This window comes from Crinia signifera, chromosome 11 (assembly GCF_055691185.1).
Source record: "Crinia signifera chromosome 11, ASM5569118v1, whole genome shotgun sequence".
Lineage (NCBI taxonomy): Eukaryota > Metazoa > Chordata > Amphibia > Anura > Myobatrachidae > Crinia > Crinia signifera.
Window position 1 is genome coordinate 113,347,797 of NC_139227.1, and position 23,090 is coordinate 113,370,886.

Here is a 23,090-nt window from a genome sequence, read left to right on the forward strand (position 1 = left end):
TACAAATACGAATGCCCTACACCATCGATAGGATACGACAGAAATCACCATTCAAAAGAATGGTGGTTTCTGATTTACTAAGCAGCCGTACTGACAATACGGCTGCTTAGTGGTGTGAAACACCCACGCAAATACGACAGGAAAATAGAACACCATTTTCCTGTTCTATTTGCGTTTTAGCCTGCACGGATCAGTCAGATCCGTGCAGGCTACAGTGTAAAAAAATAGAAAAAATAAATAAATTTAAAAAAAAAACGGCGTGGGGTCCCCCCCACAGCCGAAACCAGCACCAGGCTGAAGGAGCCGGGGCCGGTAATTAAAAATCAGGGATCCCGACAAATAGGGGTTCCCCGATTTTTAACAACCAGCCCCAGGCTCCAGGTCCGGGGCTGGTTCCCAAAATACGGGGGACAAAATGAGTAGGGGTCCCCCGTATTTTAAGAACCAGCCCCAGGCAAAACCAGCCAGCAGGGTAATGTCACAGCCGGGGGACACTTATAATATAAGGTCCCGCGGCCAAAACATTCTCCCTACCGACCAGTCAGCCTGGCCAGGGGCCCTGGGGGAGTGGGGACCCCCCCAATGAAGGGGTCCCCCCCCTCCAGGACTTACCTGACCAGGCTGAAGCCTGGTGCTGTCCTCGATGCCCCTGGGCGGTGGGCATCGAGCTGATAAATGTTGTAAAAAATAGATAAACCATTGTTTTTTACTGTGGCACTACAAGTGCCAGCAAGCCTCCCCAGCAAGCTGGGACTTGGAGAACCACAAGTCCCAGCCTGCTGGGCATTAAAGGGCCCGCTGGCACTTGTAGTTCTACAGTTAAAAAAATAGTGCACAAAACACACTGACACACTTTTAAAATAAAACTTTATTACACACAAAGCCCACACATACTAATACTTACCTATCTTCTCTCCGTAGGTAGCCCTGATGTCCTGTGTCGGCGTCTTCTGGTCCTGTGTCGTCTTCTTCCTCCATGTCGACGTCGCTGTCGGCGATGGTGTCCCCGTCCGGATCCGAAGAAATCCATTTGGGAAGCTGTGGAAGGAAACCATACTCACCTGTCCCAGCGCGACGTAGTCCAGGTAAGGGTCTTTGCAAAAAAATAAACCGAAAACCCCGAAACCAAACCGGACACGACGGAGACGCACGGTGTGTTTACATCGTGCGGCTCCGCCTCCCGAATGCCGCTATTGGCCGCCTTGCGGCCTAGCGGCCAATAGCGGCATTCGGGAGGCGGAGCCGCACGATGTAAACAAACACACGTGCGTCTCCGTCAGTCCGGTTTGGTTTCGGGGTTTTCGGTTTATTTTTTTGCAAAGACCCTTACCTGGACTACGTCGCGCTGGGACAGGTGAGTATGGTTTCCTTCCACAGCTTCCCAAATGGATTTCTTCGGATCCGGACGGGGACACCATCGCCGACAGCGACGTCGACATGGAGGAAGAAGACGACACAGGACCAGAAGACGCCGACACAGGACCAGGGCGACCTATGGGAAGAAGATAGGTAAGTATTAGTATGTGTGGGCTTTGTGTGTAATAAAGTTTTATTTTAAAAGTGTGTCAGTGTGTTTTGTGCACTATTTTTTTAACTGTAGAACTACAAGTGCCAGCGGGCCCTTTAATGCCCAGCAGGCTGGGACTTGTGGTTCTCCAAGTCCCAGCTTGCTGGGGAGGCTTGCTGGCACTTGTAGTGCCACAGTAAAAAACAATGGTTTATCTATTTTTTACAACATTTATCAGCTCGATGCCCACCGCCCAGGGGCATCGAGGACAGCACCAGGCTTCAGCCTGGTCAGGTAAGTCCTGGAGGGGGGGGACCCCTTCATTGGGGGGGTCCCCACTCCCCCAGGGCCCCTGGCCAGGCTGACTGGTCGGTAGGGAGAATGTTTTGGCCGCGGGACCTTATATTATAAGTGTCCCCCGGCTGTGACATTACCCTGCCGGCTGGTTGTGCCTGGGGCTGGTTCTTAAAATACGGGGGACCGCTACTCATTTTGTCCCCCGTATTTTGGGAACCAGCCCCGGACCTGGAGCCTGGGGCTGGTTGTTAAAAATCGGGGAACCCCTATTTGTCGGGCTCCCTGATTTTTAATTACCGGCCCCGGCTCCTTCAGCCTGGTGCTGGTTATGGCTGTGGGGGGGACCCCACGCCGTTTTTTTTTTTAAATTTATTTATTTTTCTATTTTTTTTTACACCTTGCAGCCTGCACGGATCTGACTTGATCCGTGCAGACTGCTAGAAATAATTCGTATTAGCAGCCGTATATACGGCCGCTAATACGAATCATTACACCATCGGAGGGTTACAAAGCAGTCGTATCTGACTGCTTTGTAAATCCCCCTCCGGAACACGACTTTGCATACGACTTAAACAGTCGTATGCAGTCGTAGGGAAACAACCAATACGAAAAACTAGGTTTTTCATATTGGTAAATTTCCCCCTTAACATCAATACGAATATGAATTGCCGTATTTTCGGGATTGTAAATGTCAAAAATAAGTGTATTTCTGGATACAAATACACCTATTTTTACACCTATTTTTTACAAATTTCCTTTAGTAAATTTCCCCCTAAGGGTCTGATTAATACCTATTTACTAGGTAGATTCAGTAGGAAATCCCGGCGGTCGAAATACCGACGCCAGAATCCCGACCGCCGAAATACCGACAAGGGGGGGACTTGGATCGCCGATCTCTGCCCCCCTGCCCGTGTAAATGCCTCGGCAGTAGTGATTCTCACCGAAGACGTTCACACTGGGGGTCTGCTCATGCGCAAACCCCACCATCGGAGATAGGGCCAAATTTGTCTCCATCCGACAAAGCCTGAGTCAGGCTCTATGTGACCTGGTCACAGTAGGTGTGCCCATATCTGTAGCCAAAATTATGCTAAGCACCTCAGTTTTGCTCTATGCTATTTTGCAGGGTTTATTATAATTATTCTGATTAGCAGTGTTAGTACTTAGGGCCTAATTCAGACCCAATCGCAAAGCTGCTTATTTTAGCAAACGGAGAAAACCATGCTGCACTGCAGGCGGGGCAGATGTAACAGGTGCAGAGAGAGTTAGATTTGGGGGCCAGGTGCTCTAAGCTTCAAAAGTGATACAATGGAAAGTGATAAACAGCCAGCCAATCAGCTCCTGTCTGACATTTTTCAAACACAGTCTGTGACATGGCATCTAGGATCTGATTGACTGGCTGTTTATCACTCTCCATTTTATAAATTTTGAAGCTTAGTGCATCTGGCCCTGGGTGAGTTAACTTGTTTCTGTGCAGGGTAAATACTGGCTGCTATAGTCTTACTTTGCTGTCAGAGGCGTACCTAGATATTCGTAGGCCCCATAGCAAAAGTTTGTAAGGGTCCCGTATTAAGCAACTGATGGTGATAAATGTATGTAAAATATATTAGTTAGCAAATATGGGCCCCCTTCAGGACTGGGCCCCATAGCAGCTGCATCCCTTGTACCTATGGTAGTTACACCCTTGTCTGCAGTTAAGATTTCAGTTTGAACACACATCACCCAAATCTAACTCTCTCCGCACATTTTACATCTGCATAACTTGCAGTGCAGCATGGTTTTGTCAATTTGCTAATAAATTAGGCTGTTAGAATGTACACCTGTGTCAAAGTTCTAGCATGGTAGCGCCTCTCGTTATATTTAGAATTTGGGTGTTCTGCACAAGAGTAGCAATAATTGAAGTCAGTAGGAAATATTTATTTGTCAGAAACATGTAGCGCCTGCTCAGTAATTGGGTTTGACATTTCACATCTGCTGTGTCTCTACCATTTATCAACTACTAAAAAAAACTTTATATGTTCTGCAAATAATTATTTTATCTGGAAGAATTGTGTAAAAGCAGCAAGGATATAAGCTATGCTATTTAGAATGTTACCTCTTCAGAGAACTACCCAAGTTCCTCTGATTCCATGTCATACATTCCAGCTGTGAGGTCATTTGGTAGAGATTATCACTGTAACAAAACAACACAACAACACAAAAAACTTTAACTATTTAAAGCAACAAAAAAAAAGAAAAAGAAAAAATAAACATGAAAGAGCACAGTAGGAAGGAACAGCCCACTAAGTTTTTCCTGAGAATCCGATACGACCCTGGAAGCATTTGGTTGCACCTTGTAATCCTCCCCCGCCGGTAACTGTTGCCCCTTCCACTCACTGAGAGTTGTGAAACAAGGATTTAAGTTGGTTCCGCTGAAATACTATAGCTAAGCTTTGTATTCCGGAGCTGATTTAGCAATGACATCTGTGATTTATGTTTGAGATACTCCAATTAGGAAATTCCTTTGGGGAAAAATATATCAAGTCTTGAAGCGAGAGATAAAGCATACTTGCCAACGCTATGCCAAGGTTTCTGAGTTTTGTAGTCTCCTCTCCAGAAGAAGCCCGGAGAGGAGACTTTCAGCAGCACTTTGGGGGGTGGAGCTTGGGCATGATGTCATTAAGCCCTGCCCTCAGGATGGGAAATAACCTGATTTGCCGATCTCCATGGAGGGGACAGGCTAAAATGATGCGATTATGACACTTTAGCCCCGCTACCTCCCCGGAGATTGGCAATTCGGGTTATTTAAATGCCGCGGTCACGGGGCGGAGCGCGGGTCCCTAAGAATTTGGGAGGGTTACCCACTTTTCTGGGTGGCCAGGAGGGGGACCCAATTTCCAGGAGGGTAGGCAACCGTGCGCTATGCCCTATTTTTATGGACAGTTCCCTGCACCCTTGGAAGAGTGGCCAGCTCTTCAGTGAGCATGATCAGTTAGTTAGAGAGGAGTATCGCAGAGATGAATGGAGAAAGCGGATTGAATGACTCAAAGTTGCATAATTATGGCGCACCACTTCCACAGACCTGCAAATCACGCCGCTTTGGGCAGCAGAGCATAAAGATGGGACAACCCAGTCCCACCCCCCAAGAGCCAAACAGATCTGGATAATGGGCAAATATGAGCTAAAGTGGAGAGACAAAGTGCCAACCAATCAGTTTCTACAGTAGCTGTTATTATATTGTGCTAGAAAAATAACATTTAGAGTTGGTTGTTGTTATGAGCAACAACTCCACTTTAGCTCTCTCCAAGGTGTGATAAAATCTTGCCAAGACTTGATAAATCTCCCCCTTTATCAATTATTTTATGAATTGGAGTCAACAACATTTATATATATTACAATATAAAAGTAACAGTATATTTGTTATTGTGAACATTACTATATCTCCTTAAAGTGAAAAAGCAGAAACTAATTAAACAAGATTTGGAGACATCTTCGGTTTTTGTTTAAACATTTCTCGAATTCCTGTAGACTATACCTCCGATGATAATATATCTCTAATGATAAGCAATGACCTCAGATCTCTGCGTTTACTCAGGTATTATTGTGAAAAGTTTAAACATATATCTCCACCAGTTGTTTTTAAAATAATGTTTAGAAATATTCAAAGCCTTATTGTATTAGTCATGTGCACTGTATATCTGTGTATGGTAAGAGTTACTATGTAAGAATAATGATCTTGTAGGTACTGCTGTTTTGATAATCTAGTTGTAGATGTAGAAGCAGTGATAAGGGAGAAGAAGTGATAAAGTGCCTGGTACTTTATCAACGGCCAATCAGTTCCTAACTGGACCTTTTCAAACCAACCCTGTAACAACAGTCAGGAACTGATTGGCCGGTGATAAAGTAAGTACCAGGCACTTTATCACTTCTCATCTGTTATCACTGCTTCATATATCCTCACCCACGGTTCCACCACCTGTAATGGTGAGGTGGAACTAGTTCTACCACCACCTGGGTCCTGCTCCTTATTCTAACAGAAAAGCATTATAGATTTCAACTCTGCCATTGACCCTGGATCTGCCTTATGTGGGGAGGGTGGAGGGGGGGGGGGGGGATTAGGTGGCAGATGGAGATGAGTTCCACCACCTCTCCAAGACCACTTCAACCCCGGAATACTTCTAATCTAATCCAGGCAAATCAAGCCATCATGGCCCCGTACGCATTATAGGGATCAATTATCTCCTCTTTAGTGACATCAGATTAAGATGTGCCCGCTGGGTGTAATTTATATGTGGCAAGCGTAGCTTTGTCTGCCGCAAAGTAGCAATCATTGGTTCTTTGTATAGGTGCAGAAACCGCTCCGTGCGTGATCAAACAGGTTCTGCAAAGACGGATGCAGGGATTGACAGTTTGATGCCATAGCGGAGGCCAGTTGCCGTAGTTATAGGGGAGGGAAGAGGCCAGGATCTCTGTCAGAGGATAGCCTTTGCGTTTTAGAAGCGGTGGCCCTATTAGGACATGCAGCTGGACGATGATGTTGGTGATGAACCAATATTGTCTCCTAGGCCGCAGCTCGGATCAGTAATGCAGCCATAGGTGTCGTGCCCCCTGCTGCATTACCGTATTGGTGCTATCACTGCTCCTCCAACTACAACTGAATAAGGGCTGCTATGCATTGACTGTAAATTAGGCATCGTTCTCTTATCTTTTCAGTCCTAAACCCTTCTACAGAGGACATGTGAAGACTTTGCCTATAGCCATCATCTAGTACAGTGGTTCCCAACCTGGGGTACTAGTACCCCTGGGGGTACTCTGCAGACCAGTTGGGGGTACTTGGAAATAATATTGGTAATGGCGGAAGAAGAAAAAGTCTCCCAATGGCAAAAGAAGTCTAACATTGACATGGAAACAAGCCACGTTGTGTCATTTCCAGTTCCATCTGCAGTGTCTCCTCGTGCTTTTGCCCAACCAGCAATTCACTGAGAGCTTCCTGTGAACATCTGCCCCACACTGACATGGGTGGAAGAAGCATTAATCCTACAGGTGTTAGCAGTGCTATTTTTCAGCAGGAACCAGCAGGAACTCAGTTCCTGAACCTCTAATTAAATATGACATCATCAGGAACTAAAAATGTACTTTCCATAAGATAAGTTTTATTTTAAAGTCACCTGTGAGTGCCTTTGTTTCTAAATACAATATATACATCTATCTCTCTCTCCCTCTCTTTATTATATATATTATTTTTTACTTAATTGATCCACCCTCAGACCTGGAGTTCCTGGACCTATTTTTCAAGAAAAATAGTACTGGGTGTTAGCGGGAACTCTGGAGACAATACACAGCCAGCGGCCAGACAAAGACGGACCTGATTCCTGACCATATACTAGTCCACGGCTACTCCTTAATATTAGGACACGCATACTGCTCACTTCCACTCATAAGCACTGTGGAAATTTCAAATTGAGAGGAGGGTTACTTATAAATGAAAAGTCTAATCAAGGGGGTACGGGAGAGAAAAAAGGTTGGGAACCACTGATCTAGTAGTACAAATGGAGCGCTGGGAAGCCAAGCAATGTCCTTAGCAGGCCCATTAAGTTCATCATCTCTTCTAGCATCTACCAGAAGTGCATACTGGCAGACGCTCAATCAGTTTTATCACTCAGGTGCTTAATAGGGAGGAGGAATACTGAGTAAGGAAAATTGTTTTCTCCAGCACACTGAATGATATCATGGGTAAGCCCCCAAGCCATCCGTCAAGGCTTCTCTGAGTATTGGGGTTCCCTATGGCTATAGCTCCCAGAAGTGCCAATGAGCAGTCCGGCCATGATTACTATATGGACCTATGTAAGGTCTCGCAGTAGGGTCCAGTTGGGTTGGATTGGATCTGCTCATTGGCTGATCCTCAAGCAGAGGGTAGTCTGGCGTATGGGAGCTATTTCCCCGGAATTGTGAAACCAAGTTCATGGTTGCTATGAGTTACCAAACATAGCTGCTGTTTGGATTTTGTTATTAAATTCTCTAGGTAACTGTGTTCTACAATAGGAGCGGTGGCTGATATTGTCCGCCGGCGGCTAGCTAGCCTAACGTTGAATTAAACCTGTCTGATTCATGGCAGTAAAGAATAGCAGCATCAGTCATAGCGGTGTCTGGCCTGGCGTTCAGCTTGCACAATATCCTTCATATCAATTCTGAACTGAGCAGCTCTCCTGCAGTTTCCCCCCATCATCCCGTGCTGGCCTGTACCACCACATTTAGCAATTCCACAAATTCTTCCTGTAACGCTGGTGTAATTAATACCTTCAGGACCATTTTTTTATTAGAAATACCAGCTCGGGGATCTTGCAGCAGGAGTCTCTTGTATCGAGTTGACACATCATTTTTTTAAATATTAAATGTTTTCTTTATTTTGTTCTGCTGAGTTGTTTTCAACAAGTAATCTAATGTTACCCGGTTTGTCATTAATCTAAATGTATTGCATATCACTGTGTTTCCCTGGAAGGCTGTTAGCTTTGTTACTAAACAGTGCAACCGAAACAGCGCAGTCGCTGCACACAGACCCGTCTCTGGTTAATTCATTTCATTAACCTTTCCAATTCCGCTGGGACTGTCGTAATGTTTTATGTTGTGTTTGGGGCTTACAGATTCTGACTTTGGGGCTGATTTTGTGTCAGCCCTTACGCAGCCGGAAGTCCTACTACTGTACGTGACTATCTGCCCAAATTCAAAGCGGTATGCATCTCTGCAACTATACCCCTGCCCCCTAGCCAACCAGCCGTGACTGTAGCTGACACCTCTAGTAGATGACCCCATGATTGGTGCAACTGAAAATGGTTTGCCCACTTGGGGGAAGATTCAATTTGCCCCGGAATTTCTGCTAACCCAATCATCAAGCCTAAAATGTTTACTTAATGCAGATTTTTCCATGCAGCCTCAGGAGCTGCAAAAATCTGCATTAAATGCACCCTCTGGGGCTTACCACACACTCATAGAGTCTGGACACCTAACCCAAAAATCTATGGGCTAATGCTTGTCAACCAAGGATTTCCTACACATGGAAATCCGGAGAGGAGCCTTTAAAAGTAGGCAACCCTGCTCTGTATAAAGTGGTCATTAATTTCAGCCCCTGCCCCATTGGAGCTCACAGTATAATCCCAATATACCAGTGCACTCACACAGAATCCAATGAATTTTGTCAGAATCCAATTGACCTACCAGGATGCTTCTGGAGTATTGGAGATGGGGATGGGGTGGCGTCGGCTGCAGGGGTGTAAGCGGCGGAGGAAGGGGGGGTATTGGCGGAGGGGTGGTGGCCACAGTGAGCGGCAGTGGCTCTCTGGACACAGCCACCACCGCACATTACTGATATATACCCCACAAAAGGGCATACCCAGAACTATGTGGCCTTATAGCAACACATTGAAGGGGCTCCTCTCCTAATGCATCTTAAGAGATCCCTCTCTGCGGAAGCTATTAATTTTATGACTCATTGTAGTGCCCTAGTTAATTTGCTTTTGTGAACCATAGTAGTGCCCTAGCTAATTTTATGCCTCATAGTAGTTCCCTATCTTAATTAATGAACCATAAGACATACAGTCCCTCCACTTCAAATTATGCCACTTTGCATTGCCCCAGTATATCTTATGCTACACTACTGTGCCTCTTATGTAACAGCATAGTGCCATCCACATTTCAATGAGCAGACCAGATTATGACATATTATAGTGGCCTCTAGCTCAAATGATGCCACATTACAGTGTCCCCTTACCCTTATAACATCCACCACACACTCCTCTAACTGAAAATGTAATCTCCCACAATTCAGGGGGGGTAATAGATCTGACCCAATTGCTTAGCAGGAAAACCTGTGAAATTGATATGCACCTTTATAACTCCAGGCCCCCTTAACCTCTGGGCCCCATAGCAATTGCACCTCTTGCACCCACAATAGTTATGCCCATGATCCACACAGATAAGACCCTGGTCAGAAATTGTTAAGAATAGTTATGACTACGGTGCTGCGAGACAGTAATACTAATTACTATGCCACTGTGCTTCAACAATGGATAGCTAGTACATTTGCTAAAAAATATTTTCGTTTCCGAAAAAAGTAAATTCAGACACATATGGTAATCCGTAAGAGAGAATGTGACAGCACTTAGAGAGTTAACGGGTTGGAATGTGCTGAGACTTTGACAAGGGAAAACCTCCAGCATCACAGAGGTGAGGACAGCTTTACTATTCTACTTGATATTAAATAGGAAAATCTAGGCTACCCATTGTTAGACTAAACAATTATCAGGACTGATCTTGGATGAGCGTAGACAGAAATAAATGCAGTGCTTCTATCGCTGGAACTGAATTCTGCCTCCGAACTCAACACTTAGATGTCCAACCTGAAGGGGTGACTGCTACAGAACCTGTAAAAATCATTAGCCTCTAAAGTGAATATCTGTTCATTTGTCCTTTTTACTTTTCTTTATGTAACAAAATTCAAAAACTTGTTTACTTTATCTGATGCGTGGGGTACCGCTGTCGGACATCATACAATCAAATCACAATTGGCGCATAGTGGGGGGGTGTGACCTGTCACAGGGAGCGGGGGTGGTATGGGGGCGTGTTGTAACGTAAGCCACTCCTCCACTATACATTGCTGAAATTGAATATACAGCAGGAGGAGAGGTTGAGATGATGCAATTCAGCAAGAATCATGTCATTGCTACCTGGGCCGCCCACTTTATTAACAAAGTAAGAGGACGGGTCCAGGTTGGGCAGAGATGTCAAGAGATTTTCCTACAGGGGGCAGGATGTCAGGTGTGTCTTCAAAATTGTGTCATTGTGCCCTCCTCCCCCAACGCTACACAATGCCGAGATTGGGGTAGGGGGAGAGGACATCCAACAGCGGGGGTTATGTGCAGGCGCTAGCAATTTGATTGACAGAAAAGTTTAAAAAGCCAATTCCACACTTGGTGCCTGGTAGCATATAATATTGAACCAACAGTGCTTTATGTAGTCAATAAAAATGATATTCTAATTTTATCACCATCGTGCATTTTTCTGTCATTCTGACACTGTATGAAATATTGACCCTTTGCCTAATCGCAGCTACAATCTGCATAAAGAAATATGACGAGTTTGCAGACATTACAAGTGATACCGACAATAGTTATCTCTCATGTTATCATCCCGGGAGCACAAAGTGATCTCCTATTAAACATGTTTTGACTAAGAGATATGGAATCAGTTACTAGACATATACATGTTTGTGGGGTCACAGTTACACGCTGTTCTTTATATTTGTACGCAGAGCAAAGTTTACCAGCTATTATTAGCCTATAAAACTCATTCTGCTACTTTGTATCCCATGAAAGAAAAATTTGGGGGCATTTTCGAAACGCTCTAGTTAGAGCACTTAGAAAATGCCCCTAAATCGCTACATGTGTGGGCCCCATACGTTTGTGTGGGTGGGTGTGGGTCCCATAAGTTTGCCATCGCAAAGAAAGTTGTATCGCACCTGCTAAGCAAATTAGTCTTTGTTATGCAATTCAATTTTACACCAGTAAAGGAGTATTGACTGCCCAAAGTAATCAAAATCAGAAGTTTTAGTTTTTTTTTTTATCTCTAACCTTTTTTTCCTTAACAACCATCACACCAACGTTTCCATGGCACATTCTTTCATACCGAGGGTGTTGGAGAGGGACACAGTAGAGAGAGATAAAGCCCCAACCGATCAGTTCCTAACTGTCATGATACAGGTGGTTTTTGAAAAATTGTAGTTTGGAACTGATTGGTTGGTAACCTGGAAGCATTTTACAGGTTTCGGAGGTTTGACCACTTTCTCATATGCACCAAGCTATGGAATGCAATACAGGTTTGGACGATATTGCAAAATAGTAACCTGTGGGCTCATTATTGTAAACTCCCACAAGAGGAATCCAATCAGATCCTTCCCAGCACCCCTGTAGCGTATTTGATAGCAATGCGCAAATAGGACTCCCTGGTCAGACACTAGACATCCTCTCATCACAAAGGATACAGTGGGCGGTACTCAATGTTCTTCGTTACAGGTTCGCATGGCGATACTTCTCCCTTTTCGTTTGTTTCACATCGCGTAAAAGTACCGCATATGTGACTTTTCACGCTATTCAAAATTTGTATGACGCGTAACATCTCCTTGCGTTAAAAGACCTATGAGGCAAACTGTGGGAGTTTCCATATCGCTTTCCCGCCATCGATAAAAGCTATATATGGGCATGCTGCGCGGGGTTGGTGTCATTTTAGACACGTGCGTCGTTGCTGCCAAAGCTGTTATCTCCCTGAAGTCTCAGAGTAGGAGTGATTTGTTTATGAGAGAGATGAATCATGGGTAAAAAAAAGATCACATGATGCTCCAAAGCATTATGGGTACAAAATAACGTAGTAATAAATTTCCTTAAAAAATTTAAATATATATATATTAATAACTGTTACAGATATAATAAAGAATTTAATTTATTATGGGAAAAAAAAAAAAATAATTTATTACTTTTTATATAGCTGAAAGCATGCAAGTTAGTTATTTGACTTTCATTGCGCATGGAAATAAAATCGATACGTAGTGGCGATAAACACACGGTTAACAGCGTAGAAGTCTTCGTAAAGAAACATTGAATAGGTGATAAATTATAAGGCACTTTCTAGTGCGATAAATGGAAAAAAAACTTGAACAAGTTGAAATTATATGCGAAGAATAAGCGAAAACATATGGAAAAAAATAGCGATACCGTATAGACAGTCTATAAAACCCACTTTGAATAGGTGAAAATTATCGAACACAGAAAAATAGCGAAAAATGTAATAATTTCGATAAAAACTAATTGGTACTTGTTTCCTAGCACGGCCACATATCTTATGGATCGTGTACCTTTAGTTAAGGTACACGATCCATAAGATGGACCCGATTTCCTTTGAAATCAGGTCCATTTGGCCGGCTAGGATAAAATATCGGGGGCATCGCGTCGGTCGGGACCGTTAACAATGGTCCCGACGCGACCGACGCGATGCCCGCGATTTCCCCATAGGGTTCAATGTTAAAAAATATTTTAACATTGAAATCGTGTCGGGAAAGGTAAAATATCGGGGGCATCGCGTCGGTCGGGACCATTAACATAGGTCCCGACGCGATGCCCCCGATTTTTACATAGGCTTCAATGTTAAAAGATTTTTTAACATTGAAATCCTGAAAAAATGTGAAAAATGTGAAATGGGCCAATATGACCCATTTCACATTTTAGATGTCCCCGTCGTCACCCCACGATAGACGCCAACCCGAAGCGTGGCGAGCGCAGCGAGCCCGCGAGGGGTGGCGGTGCGCGTCCTCCGACCTTTTCATTCCCCTACTATCCACGTCGGCGTGGAGTTGAGAATAGAATAGTGTGGCGAGCGCAGCGAGCCACCGAGCCCGAAGCGTGGCGAGCGCAGCGAGCCCCGCGAGGGGACGCGGATACCTTCACAGTTATACGCGTCCCCTCGCGGGCTTCACAGGTGTCCGTGGCGACGCGGACACCTGTGAAGTCCGCGAAGGGACGCGTTTACCTGTGAAGGTATCCGCGTCCCCTCGCGGGGCTCGCTGCGCTCGCCACGCTTCGGGCTCGGTGGCTCGCTGCGCTCGTCACACTATTCTATTCTCAACTCCACGCCGACGTGGATAGTAGGGGAATGAAAAGGTCGGAGGACGCGCACCGCCGCCCCTCGCGGGCTCGCTGCGCTCGCCACGCTTCGGGTTGGCGTCTATCGTGGGGTGGGGTGTACGCCGTGACATTTGGGGGGGTTGGGAATATTTTACATTGAATCCAATGTAAAATCGGGTCCCAGGGACCCGATTTACATTGAATTAAAAAAAAAAATCGGGTCCAAAATCGGTCGGTCGCGACGATCGCATCGCATGCGACCAAATCGCATGCGATGCGATCGACCCGATTTTTCCGACACGACCACCCCGATGTAATTCGGTGTGGCCGTGCTAGGAAACAAGTACCAACTAATTTATCGGAGAACATTGAATACCGCACAGTGACTCTTATCTGGAGAGCTGTCCTTTGTGATGTCTTTCAAAGCATACAGGGTTAATAAATCTTTCTTAATAACTCTGGCCAAAGCTAAACATTTAGTTTACTAGTAAACCTGCTTGAAGCAAAAGCTTTGAAAGCTAGTCTGCTACCTTCGGTGGTTGTGCATATGTGAGAAAGAGATGTAGTTTCACTCTCTGCCAAAAGATGGCATTGTTTTGGAAACCCACGGACACTAGACATATATTTAGTTTATAAAGTATATCACTGAGATAATACATAATTGAACTTTCCTGTGGACAACTATTATACATTACTAGTTAAAAGCCTGTAAAAAGGATGTCTTCTGACATGTACTTTCACTTTGAGCTGTGACAGTTTTTACTTTCACTTTGAGCTTTGACAGTTTTTAGCTCACAAACTTTCCCACCCCCAGTACATATCTGATCCGACCTCTGTCTTTGCAGCTCCCTGCCATCCAAGTTTAAAACAGATCAGTATCCCTGCAAAGAATGGTTTCACTTTCTGTTCAGGGGTAATTTTTCCATGGAGTAGCCTCTAGTGGTCTCTGGCGGTACTTCACCTCATATGGGTGAGCAGTAGTTAGTCATATATATCTTTCATCTTATCTTAGCTCCACAACAAACTATGTAAAAGAAAAAACTAATTTAGACCTAATAATAGCTTATCTTCCAAAAACATCTGTGATATTTAAAGAAAAGCCATTTGCATGGAAAATTTGTTAGAGATACCCATTTCACATCCGTTGACCTGGTGTAAATTTGGGCACGGCCATGGGTCCCTGAAGTACTATGCAAAATGGCAATGCCAAGAATAACCATATGGTCCATCATGAACTGCAGTTGATGGTTTTCGTTTTCTTCATTTTATTGTTTTATTATACAGCAAATAGTTTCCATCCAGCTCCTGCTAAAAAAATATTCCAATACCCAACAACTGCAAGTACATTTCTCTGCTGCTATTTATGTAGAAAGATGGAATGGGATTGATGGGCTTTGGAGTGAAATTAAAGGAAATGTATTCTTAGTGGAAAAGGGAAACTTTAAAGGAACTCGGTAGTAGATCATCCTGAGTTTGTTTTGGCCTGGAGAGTTAGGATGATGAGTTCTTGACCCCTGCAGTGCATGGAGCTTTAATCTACACTGCAACTCCCCCCAATCTGCAGAACCTGGAAGTGTGACTCATGTAGCAGGGATAGCTTATGCACTGCCAAAGAGGTCTGCAAGAGACTGGGTTCAACATCTGCAAGCTAAGTGTACTGTGTACTGATAGCTGAATACTTGGCTGCAAAGTCTAATTAAAATAATAATAATCATGTAAAATATATTAGCAATACATGTGCTTGAGACTGCTCAGCTCTTATTAGAAAAATATTTGTACAAGTCTGCTGACCAAGTGGCTACACGGCTTCCATTGGGAGTACCACCAGCAGGATACCTGTGTCAGAGCTGTAGTTGTAGTTGGTGTTTGCACCAGACGTGTTGAATCAGCAACAACACAGTGACTGTACACTGCGCATACAGCTGCCACATGTTGGATAGTCTTGGCGGAGAAGGGTCCTTTACCTTCCTCATTCAGGTCAGTTTGAGTTGGACGCCTTTGTGCTTAAAATGCAATTTATAATTGCAATGGAAGTAGGTGCCGTTGGAGTGATGATGAATTTGCAAAAACACAAGATATGGCCAGAGCTTCATGGGTGGCAAAATCGGCTGATCATTGTTATCATCATCATCATCATCATCATCATCCTCATTTTGTCACTCAACCAAACACCTGCACCTTTCCACCAATTGTCAGACATGTTAGTATCTGTGACCCAGTCTTCATAGATCATACCTGTGCTTGCGATACCCAAATCCCCCCCGCACCGCCTTCACCTCATCCACATCATCAATCATACAGTACCACAACATCATGCATATGACTCTTGATATGACCACAAATGCAGTGCTTCAAACATATATGCAGAAATAAGGAAGTTGGACGAAATCATTGCAAGGAGTACAATGTATATATATATATATATTTTCTAGGAGAGGAAAGAGGAGCGCTCCAAATAGTGCTTTATCTTTTTAATTTCAATCAAATATAAAATCCGACAGGTACATATAAAATGGTATCACGTACCGCAAGTGACGGTTAGGCACAACCGCGGGTGAATAACAACATGGATATGGCTGTCCCAGACAGCAATCAATGGCATACGAGTGCTCTCACCACTCTCTCATCAACCATGGAATTCAGACCGACGCCAGGCCACGCCCCTACGCGTTTCGTCATATAGCATGTTGTCTGGCACTCTGTTGTGCAAACAGAAAAGTTCCACAGGTATAAGTTCTAGGTATAATATACACTGTGGGGTCCCCCCATGAGGAAGAACGTCAGGCGGCACTCTATGGTTTTGGTACGTGAAAGAAAGATTTTCTGTATTCTGTTGTATCGATGTTTCAAGACCCGAAGTTCTTTTCTTCAGGATAACAAATCCTGAAGACAAGATCTTTGGGTCTTGAAACGTTGATATGACAGAATAAAGCAAATCTTTCTTTCATGTACCAAGACCACAGAGTGCCACCTGAAGTTCTTCCTCATGGGGGGACCCCACAGTGTATATATATATATATATATATATATATATATATATATTATTAGGGCAGCAAGGATGATGTAATTGTTAGCATTACTGCCTCACAGTGCTGAGGTAATGGGTTCGATTCCCACCATGTGTTATATATATACGGGGCAGTACGGATGGTGTAATGGTTAGCATTACTGCCTCACAGCACTGAGGTCATGGGTTCTATTCCCACCATGTGTTATATATACGGGGCAGTACGGACGGTGTGATGGTTACATTACTGCCTCACAGCGCTGAGGTCATGGGTTCTATTCCCACCATGTGTTATATATACGGGGCAGTACGGACGGTGTAATGGTTATAGCATTACTGCCTCACAGCGCTGAGGTCATGGGTTCCATTCCCACCATGTGTTATATATACGGGGCAGTACGGACGGTGTAATGGTTAAAGCATTACTGCCTCACAGCGCTGAGGTCATGGGTTCCATTCCCACCATGTGTTATATATACAGGGCAGTACGGACATTGTAATGGTTAGCATTACTGCCTCACAGCACTGAGGTCATGGGTTCTATTCCCACCATGTGTTATATATACGGGGCAGTACGGACGGTGTAATGGTTAGAATTACTGCCTCACAGCACTGAGGTCATGGGTTATATCCCCACCATGTGTTATATATACGGGGCAGTACGGACGGTGTGATGGTTACATTACTGCCTCACAGCACTGAGGTCATGGGTTTTATTCCCACCATGTGTTATATATATGGGGCAGTACGGATGGTGTAATGGTTAGCATTACTGCCTCACAGCACTGAGGTCATGGGTTCTATTACCACCATGTGTTATATATACGGGGCAGTACGGATGTTGTAATGGTTAGCATTACTGCCTCACAGTGCTGAGGTTGTGGGTGCTATCCCCACCATAGCCCTAACTGTGCGGAGTTTATATATTCTCCCCGTGCTTGCGTGGGTTTCCTCCTGGTACTCCGGTTTTCTCCCACAATCCAAAAATATACTAGTAGGTTAATTGGCTCCCAACAAAACTAACCCTAGAATGTATGTGTGTGCGTGTACATGTGGTAGGGAATATAGATTGTAAGCTCCACTGGGGCAGGGACTGATGTGAATGCTCAAATATTCTCTGTAAAGCGCTGCGGAATATGTGTGCGCTATATAAGAAACTGTTAACAAATAATAAATATATATATAAGTAATAATAAAGTAATGCCTCCACATTTGAACATTTAACTCAGTGGATCCTCTATGTAACTATTCACTTTTCAACATATTCCCCATCTCTGTTGACCCTTAAGGTGCTCTTTCATCTTTGGGAAGAGGTGAAAGTCGCAGGGCACGACGGGGGTGGTAGAACCTCCTTGAACTGCAGGCTCTGCAACCCTCTTCCCAAAGATGAAAGAGCACCGTAAGGGTCAACACTTCAACTCTGACAATAAGGCGAAAGCTGCCATTCGGCCCTGGTGTCCACAACAACCATTATCTTTCTTCTCTGATGGATTTGCCCGACTCGTCAAGCATTGGCGCACACATACGTAGAAAGGAATGGGGGCTACGTTGAAAAGTGAATAGTGCATTACATAGAGGATAAACTGAGTTATCTCAAAAAAATGTGTTCAAAATGCGTTCACAATAAAAAACTTATAGCGATGGAGGCATTCGTTTTCAATCGAGCCTTGTATGTATACCAATTGCGTGAAGGTGGCACTCGGAAATTAAAGAGTCACAAATGGCTTATAGTCAACTTTTCAAAGTTTTAATGTGCTACTTCATCAGGTCCTGATGAAGAAGTATAGTAAAACGTGAAAGGTCGACTTCTATAAGCCGATTTTGACCGTTAATTTCTGAGTCACTGTATTGTATTACTGGAGCTCACGCGTTTTACATATTGTCCATATAATTGTACAAATCACAAACTGTTCGTCTGGGAATCCATTAATGGGAACATTTCCTCAAAAATCTTAAAATGTTACTAATGTTATGCCCCATTATCGTGCCTTAGATCATTTTGTGAACCATAGCAGTGCCCTAGTTAATATTATATCCCAAAGCAGTGCCGTAGTTTATTTGCTTGGCCGTCATAGTTGCCTAGTGTACATGATACCACATTGTAGGGTTGCCATTACACATTATGCCACACAGAATCCTCATACAGAATTTCATATTATGACATACAGTGCCCCAGTTCATATTATACCACACTATAGAGACTCCATTACATATTGTGCCACATTAAAATGCCACAGTTCTTAATATGTAACATTATACTGCCCTCCACTTTACAATGAACAGATCAGATCCTGACACAATACAGTGGCCTCCAGTTCAAGTTATGTGGCATTACAGTGGCCCATTATAACATCCACGACTCTTCTCATTGACAATGTAATGTAACACAATTAAGGGTACGCAGTGGATCAGATCCAATTGCTTAGCAGACAAATCTGGGAAACTGGTATGCAACTTGATAACCTGGAACCCATAGTCACAACACCCCTTGCAGCCACTATAGTTATGTCCGTGTCTAAGGGCATGTAAGTAAATAGAAATTGTGAGACATAAAAAAAAAAATCACTAAGTTATACCTATATATATATTATATATAAAAAATAACTATGGTTTTTGAATTGTCATTGATTTTACTCTGCACCCTGCCACTAGTAGCCCCACTGGATAAAAGCTTCTTGAAGCCTCCAAGCGATGCTCCAGGTAGTGCTCTACTTCCCAGAGCTGAGGGTCCCGCCTCCTAGGCATGACAGCTTGATGTCAAAGGTTTAGGGGAGGGGCCTGGCTCAGGGAGCACTGCTGTTATGGTGCTGGTTCGTGGTACCCACCCAGCCAGGGACACAGGTAGAGCAGCCGTATTATGCAACTGTCTGGTATGTAAATCTGGATATTGAATAGTATAGATTGAGGAAGGTACAATTAAAAAATAAGTAAAAGCACATTGTAAGGATTTGGAACAAGTCACCAGGTTTGTTCTTCTTAGCATAGGTTTCTCTATACCCTACCAACTTTTACTGAAACACCATTTTCTAACGTCTTTTATAAAGAAAATAAAAATAATTCTGCCCCTTCCCACCAACCCTTCCATTGTCTACAACTACCACTAGGAGGCACTGACATCAAAACATAATAAAAAAAAACTCAACTAACACACTTTACCAGGATCTCAGTGAAATTTTTGAAAGGGTCATTCCATTAAGATCAATGTATTATGGAGTAAACATTGTGAGGGTACTATGTATGGGCAGGACGTCTGTAAGCTATGAACAAGCCCTGGTTGTGGGTGATGGAAATACATAACTTTGAATACATAGATGCATAGTTGCCAACCCTCCTGTATTCTGCAGGAGACTCCCTGACATAGCAGCAATCTCCCTGTCTCCCTCATTAGTCTAGCAAGCTACCTCGTGTCACCTAGCCCACGTTACACTGTAACATCATAGTTACCTCCCCTTCTGCAGGAGACTCCCTGACATAGCAGTAATCTCCCTCTCTCCCTCATTAGTCTAGCAATCTCCCTCATGTCACCTAGCCCACATTACACTGTTACATAATAGTTACCTCCCCTCCTGCATTCTGCAGGAGACTCCCTGAAATAACAGCAATCTCCCTCTCTCCGTCATTAGTCTAGCAATCTCCCTCATGTCACCTAGCCCACATTACACTGTTATATTTTTTGTGGGAAAATGAATAAGAGATAGATGAATTTACATTGAATCATCAGCACCATTTCCCAGCACTTTACCAAGTATAATAGCTCTTACTAACTGCTTTGAGGTTCATCTACATTTGTATATAAGTCATTTTAAAAGATTCCTCTCAGATGTAGCAGTACACACCCACGCTTCTAGGTGCTATGTTCACAAACTCTTTTCACAATCTCTCCATATATGGAACTAGACACGCCTTTTGGGAGGAGCATGACACGCCCCCTCAATGGGGCACTGTGCAAAATTTTATTTCCAACTATAATCTCCCTGATACTGCTTTCAAAAGCAGGCAAGTATGCATAGATGTAGTTAACATTTTACAAACTCATCTTTGCAGGTCCCCGCAAAAATCAAAATAGGTATACAGGCACTGAAAACCATGGGTTTCATTGTCAGACTAGTTTATATACATGGGAATATATCATTCTTAGGTATAGAACCCATGCACCAAATTTGGCTATAGAAATGGTCAAAATTTGTGTGTAAATCTAAAATCTAAATGGCAAATCTGCAGAACTATACTGAAATGACTTGCTCTAGAGTTTTGTAGAACAAATAACGGATTCACTTTGAAGAAAGATGAACATAAAAAAAATAGTTCAAAACTGGATCAGTTTTTGCCTCCCGAACATCCCGATCATCTACAGCTACTCCAGAAACTCTGTTCATTAAAGAGGTTCAGTTCTGTCGATATTATGTAGGTACAGTAGTTACCCTACTGCAGGACCTACAGAACCAGCGGACATCTCCCAAAGGCACAATTTATAATCCTTTACATTCCAGAGCCTCAGGTCGAACATTTTTCCAGGTTACGCTTTGCGGTCCATAATAACCCATATCTGACGTTATATGTTACTGAGCGAGAGAGAGTAGGCAATGACATCATACCAGTGCCGAATTAATATTTATTGGAAATTGAGTCATCCTGGGGGAAAATGACTTCCAGTTATGCATCAGTTATATGGTGCAGTTTGTACCAGTCACCAGACAAGTCTTATCAGAGTGATACAGGACTCGATCCAAGTTCACAGAGAGTTGAGAAATTATTTCCTATTCACTGCTGGAAATGTTATGAAAGGGAATATGATACTTTAAGTGTGTCTTGAACCTTCATTAAATCTTCGCTGGCAGTTGCTCTTGCGAAGTAAAAGTGGAAATTCTTAAAAGAAAATGATCGAGTTTGGTAAAACAAAAATGTGCTATGTTGCTTAGTTAACACTTCCCGTTATGGCCTTTTACAGTTCCTTATTATTAGGCGTAGAAAAAAAAAAGCAAAGTGGTAACTGCGCTAATTTGTGATTTAATGAATTAAAAATATACAATGAACAAGACAAGGAGCCAAATGTAATAGGGTGTGAGAATCAGAAAGTGAGAGATTTTGAGAGAGTTTTACCTTTTTTTAAAGCAGCAATCATTTACCGTACACTGAAAAACCAGGTTGATTTTGCCATGTGAACGATTGCTGCTTTAAAAAAATGGGAAAACTCTTCCAAAATCTCTCACGTTCTGATTCTCTCACTGGGGCCCTTATTCTGATCGGTGCGGCCCGATCAGAATATGCGGCCAGGACCGTGCAGGCGAATCCCCCCCTTCCATATGGATCGCCACCTCCGTACGTACGCGGATATGTGGCGGTCCGCATGAAAGTGGACGGGGATACGCCTCCTCCATCTTGGGAGCAGCCCCTGCATTCGATGGTCGCCGACTATCGAATGCAGGGCCGCACGCTCCACCAGCTGCCGCCACCCAAGACCACACGGACACTTGTCCGTATAAATCATGTATGGGGGCGGGCAGCTGACATCCGGCGATGTCAGATGCCCGCCCCCTACACATGCGTCACGGCTTCATTACCATGCATACGCCCCGCGTTTGCATGGGAACGCCCATGAAACGCGGGGCGTATGCATAGGGTAATGAGGCTAAGTAGCCCTTCACGCCCCTCTCCGCCCCCTGTGCGGCGTCTGAAGAATACGTGCGGCGAAATCGCCTGCACATGCGCAGAGTGACCTCTGCACATGCGCAGACGATAACCATCCGCACCGATCAGAATAAGGGCCCATATTACTTCGTGTGTATGAAAACCTTCAGATTAATACATATTCACACTAGGAAAATTTCCCCCCAATGAGTCCAACACTGACATGTTTTGGCGGATTCGGTATGAAATCCCGACGGTCAAAATACCGACAGCTATTGACAAGGTCAAAATCCCGACAAGGTCAAAATCCCGAAATGTAAAGCACTTGACACAAATGGTTATGGTACTGTACAGTGGATCCACAATGTCTAGGTCTGGGGCAGCCAACTCCAGTCCTCGAGAGCTACCAACAGTGCATGTTTTCCAGGTCTCCTCACAGAATCACAAGGGAAGTAATTAGCTCCACCTGTGCATCTTTTATAATGTGTCAGTGAGTAATGAGTGCACCTGTGCAGCAGCTGGGTTGTCTGGAAAATGTGCACTGTTGGTAGCTCTCGAGGACTAGGGTTGGCTACCACTGGTCTACAGTCAAATGGTCGACCACTAAAGGTTGACAGTCAAAAGGTCAACAGGGCCCAAAAGTTGAAAGTGAAAATGTCAACAGGTCCAAATGTCGACAGGGTTAAAATGTCAACAGGTCCAAATGTCGACAGGGTTAAAAGGTCGACAGGGTCCAAAAGTTGACATGGAAAAGCCAGACATGAGTTTTTCCTGGTTTTTTTTGGTCTCTATGTAGACATAGGTCGACATGGACACCGAATCCCCTCGCATGGCTCGCTACTCTCAGCACACTATTATATTCTCCTTCCACGCCGCAGTGGATAGTAGGGTATGAAAATACTGCCCATGTCGGCTCAAAATTTTATTAAAAATGCATGTAGACCTTTTTCATGTCAACCCTGTTCCATGTTGACCCTTTGACCATGTTGACCTTTTGACCCTGTCAAGC

At 43.9% G+C, this 23,090-nt stretch overlaps 1 protein-coding gene across 3 annotated transcripts in view; it reads right to left on the reverse strand.

Moving 5' to 3' along the window:
* WT1 (WT1 transcription factor) overlaps window positions 1–23,090 on the reverse strand; it is a 46,824-nt gene that overhangs the window by 13,348 nt on the left and 10,386 nt on the right. For 2 of the 3 annotated variants that reach the window (XM_083164292.1, XM_083164291.1), the window contains exon 4: window positions 3,897–3,974. The exons of the other annotated variant lie outside the window; for it this stretch is intronic. In XM_083164292.1, the coding sequence (XP_083020418.1) occupies window positions 3,897–3,974 (78 nt within the window). The remainder of the gene's footprint in view (window positions 1–3,896; window positions 3,975–23,090) is intronic. 3 annotated transcript variants of the gene reach the window in all.